At 42.3% G+C, this 3,300-nt stretch overlaps 1 protein-coding gene across 2 annotated transcripts in view; it reads right to left on the bottom strand.

Moving 5' to 3' along the window:
- LOC108249239 (MBT domain-containing protein 1) overlaps positions 1–923 on the bottom strand; it is a 28,773-nt gene extending 27,850 nt beyond the window's left edge. For both annotated transcript variants that reach the window (XM_037978773.1, XM_037978774.1), the window contains exon 1: positions 783–923. In XM_037978773.1, the coding sequence (XP_037834701.1) occupies positions 783–864 (82 nt within the window). In that variant the 5' untranslated portion in view covers positions 865–923. The remainder of the gene's footprint in view (positions 1–782) is intronic.
- Positions 924–3,300: the final 2,377 nt, after the last annotated feature.

Here is a 3,300-nt window from a genome sequence, read left to right as displayed (position 1 = left end):
ACCTGATCCAGACCCGTTTAACACCTGATCCAGACCCGTTTAACACCTGATCCAGACCCGTTTAACACCTGATCCAGACCCGTTTAACTCCTGATTCAGACCCGTTTAACACCTGATCCAGACCCGTTTGAAACTCTATTTTCCTTCCAATAATCCAGACTTTCTTGTAATCTTTTCAGACTTTCTGTAGACCTGCAGAGTTTTTCTTTGGACTTTGGCTGCTTTTTCAATCCTTGTTTATGAACATTTTCAGAGGGATGATTTGAACTCTGACCTGTGACCCCATTCAGACAGAAAAAGGCTCCTAAACTGATGAACCACAGTTGTGTCGACAGAACAGACAACTTAAAGTTTAAATCAGATCTTTAAGCTCTTTGTCTCAGACAGAATTAAATCTATAAATCAAAGAGACCAACTGAATTCCTGTGTTTTTGATTTAAACTCCTAATCTGTTGGATTGCTGACCCTGGATCAGAGATCTGCAGAGCTGCACTGCGGTTCACCAGATCACCTCCAGGATTCTGGTCTTTTATGGTTACTTTCAGTCCTGCAGAACCGCTGAGGTTCGTTTAGCAGAACTCGCTGTTGGTTCTGACTCAGAAACTAACATCATTTCATTCGGCGTGCATTTACCGCACCTGCCACCGCAATTTGTTGGAGAAATTCCTGTTTAATTATCGATTATCGGTAACGATCTGTCTGATCGTCCGTGTCTGCTGAAACAACCAAAACAAAGGCGGGAAAATAAGCGTTCCTCTGAACAGAGAAGCTCCGGGACTCACCGGGTCTCCGGGGTTCTCCATAAGTTCGGGTCAGGCAGAGGAGGACGGTCTGTGATCCACCAGAACCCGCAGAAATAATCATTCGACCCCAGCGGCGGACATAACAACACAAGCACAGCTCCAAGCAGCAGGAGCAGCAGATGCTGCCCGCTGATTGGCTGGAGCTGCAGATGCTGCCTGCTGATTGGCTGGAGGCTCCGCTTCGTGTGTTGAGTTCAGATGAGAGGAGGAGTCAACCGGCGCCCTCTCGTGGACGCGGACTGAACTACAGAGGATTTAATTATCTTACGCCCTCTGGTGGACGCGGATGAAATTGAACATTAATTTGATTAAATGGTTTTAATAATTTATTTGGAATAGTATTTGAATAAATCGGGTAAATACGTGTTGAAAAGCTTTCAATTTTTGGTAAATATATTCTGCCTAAAACTGATAAGTCTCTTTGAAGCCATATGTTCAGTTTTGTGTTTTGCAAGCAATAAGTTTAATTTTAACAATGAGGAGATGATGACTTTTTTGGTCTTTAGTTAAGTGGATACACAAATATTTTATTTAACATTTGATAGGAACTTTCCAAATATCTTTAAGGGGTGTTTCATGAACACCAAAAAGTTCACATTTATTTCAATTTAGGGTTAATTTTTTGGATAGTTATTGGAATTTAATGCTTATTTTTAAGAATAGTGTTGAGTCAGCTTTCAGTTGGCTGATGACAATCTCTGTTCCCAGTACATTTAGGGGTTTTATGTCCTTACTGTTTTTAATATAAATGGCTAGAGTTAATTTTCTGCCCCCTTGCTAAATTCAGACTGAACTACATTAGATTGATTTATCTGGCGCCCTCTCGTGGACATGAACTGAACTGCAGATGATTTATTTATCTTACGCCCTCTGGTGGACGCGGATGAAATTGAACATTAATTTGATTAAACGGTTTTAATAATTTATTTGGAATAGTATTTGAATAAATCGGGTAAATACATGTTATACAAATCTCCCTCCTGATGTGCAACAAGGTGGCCCACCTGTTGGTTCACATTTTACCTGCTGCTGAAACCCAAGCCTCCCCTAAAGGTCAGTAAAGGTCTGAGCTGCTCTGCAGACTCTTTCCCTTTAATCCTGGCTACGTTTACAGTTTTTACATTTATTCAGCCTGACGAAGTAACTCAACACCACTTTCCTCTCTGGCTGTATTCCAGGCAGCTGTCAGATTTGTTCTTTTCTCTCGTTGTGAAAATGTTCCCATCGTCCATCATCATAGCTGTCATACCTGCAGTCAGCCGTCATGTTTGCATCAGAATGTTCACCTGAAAACAGGATTCACTTCAAGCTGCTACTCCTGCCACACGGACGGCTCGTCCTTTTATGTAAAACAGGTTAAAAAATAAAAACTGGAGCCCGAAACTCAGATTTTAAACTTTAAAGTTATTTGTTTTCAGCTCATCTCCTGCCCATTTCCTTTTAGACTGATTCTATAGTTTTAGTGAAACTGGTTTTATGTTTGTATTAGCGTTTAGAAAGGGTGATAATGTTTTTGCTCATATTTTTTGCAGATATTGAGGTAAAATCTGGTGTGGTAGTAGCTGAGAACACACTAACAGATAACATCATTTACAAGGTTTGATCAAACAAAACATCTCTTCTAATCATCAGATGATCTTCATCTAAATGAAAGCTGGCGGGCGATATGCAGTCCTCATGTTAGCCCTTTAATAATGTTTTATTTTGGTGTTTTTACAAATAAAGTTGATTTAATTTTAAGGTTTAACAAGCGTTCAGTCATTAGTTTACTGTGGAACACACCTCAGCTGCAGCCTCTCCTCTGTGAGGGGATCAGAGGTCAAAGGTCAGCCTGTCATGGACGCAGGAAGAGGCTTGACCTCTTTATTCAGGACAGTTTCGTCTTGATGTGATGCAACAAATTGAGCAGTTAAGGGTTAACTGTCAGAGCTGCAGGTTCCACAGAACCAGTTTACCTGCTCCCCCCCAACCCCACCCCCCTCCCTGCGAACTCACCTGTTGGCAGGTCTGAAGGACCCGCCCCTTTCAGCAGGGGGGTGTGGCTGACAGCCGCTTGGCTGGAGATCAGAGATCAGGAGGAGGCAGGGAGCCCAAACTTTTGCTTCTTGGCGTCCAAACGTTTAAAGAGAAAAAAACAAAAACAGAAAAGTCTTCAACTTTCTCTTCAGGAAAAATTTATATTTTGACACTTTTTCTTTTGTTTAAATAAATAAAAACACAAAGAAAATATTCTTTAATTTCACAAACATAAGAAAAGTAAAAGTGAGTCAAATTTTATTCATAAACACCTTTCAGAAAAAAACAAGTTTAATTAAAGTCCTTACAGACCCTGGAGGAATGCACATCGCCCTCCTCGTTGCCCTCCTCGTCGCCCTCCTCGTCGCCCTCCTCTTCGCCCTCCTCGTCGCCCTCCTCGTCGCCCTCCTCGTCGCCCTCCCGCACATCGCCCTCCTCTTCGCCCTCCTCGTCGCCCTCCTCGTCGCCCCCCTCGTCGCCC

This window comes from Kryptolebias marmoratus, linkage group LG12, assembly GCF_001649575.2.
Source record: "Kryptolebias marmoratus isolate JLee-2015 linkage group LG12, ASM164957v2, whole genome shotgun sequence".
Lineage (NCBI taxonomy): Eukaryota > Metazoa > Chordata > Actinopteri > Cyprinodontiformes > Rivulidae > Kryptolebias > Kryptolebias marmoratus.
The sequence above is the reverse complement of the archived record's forward strand: the minus strand, read 5'-3'. Positions and strand labels throughout refer to the sequence as shown.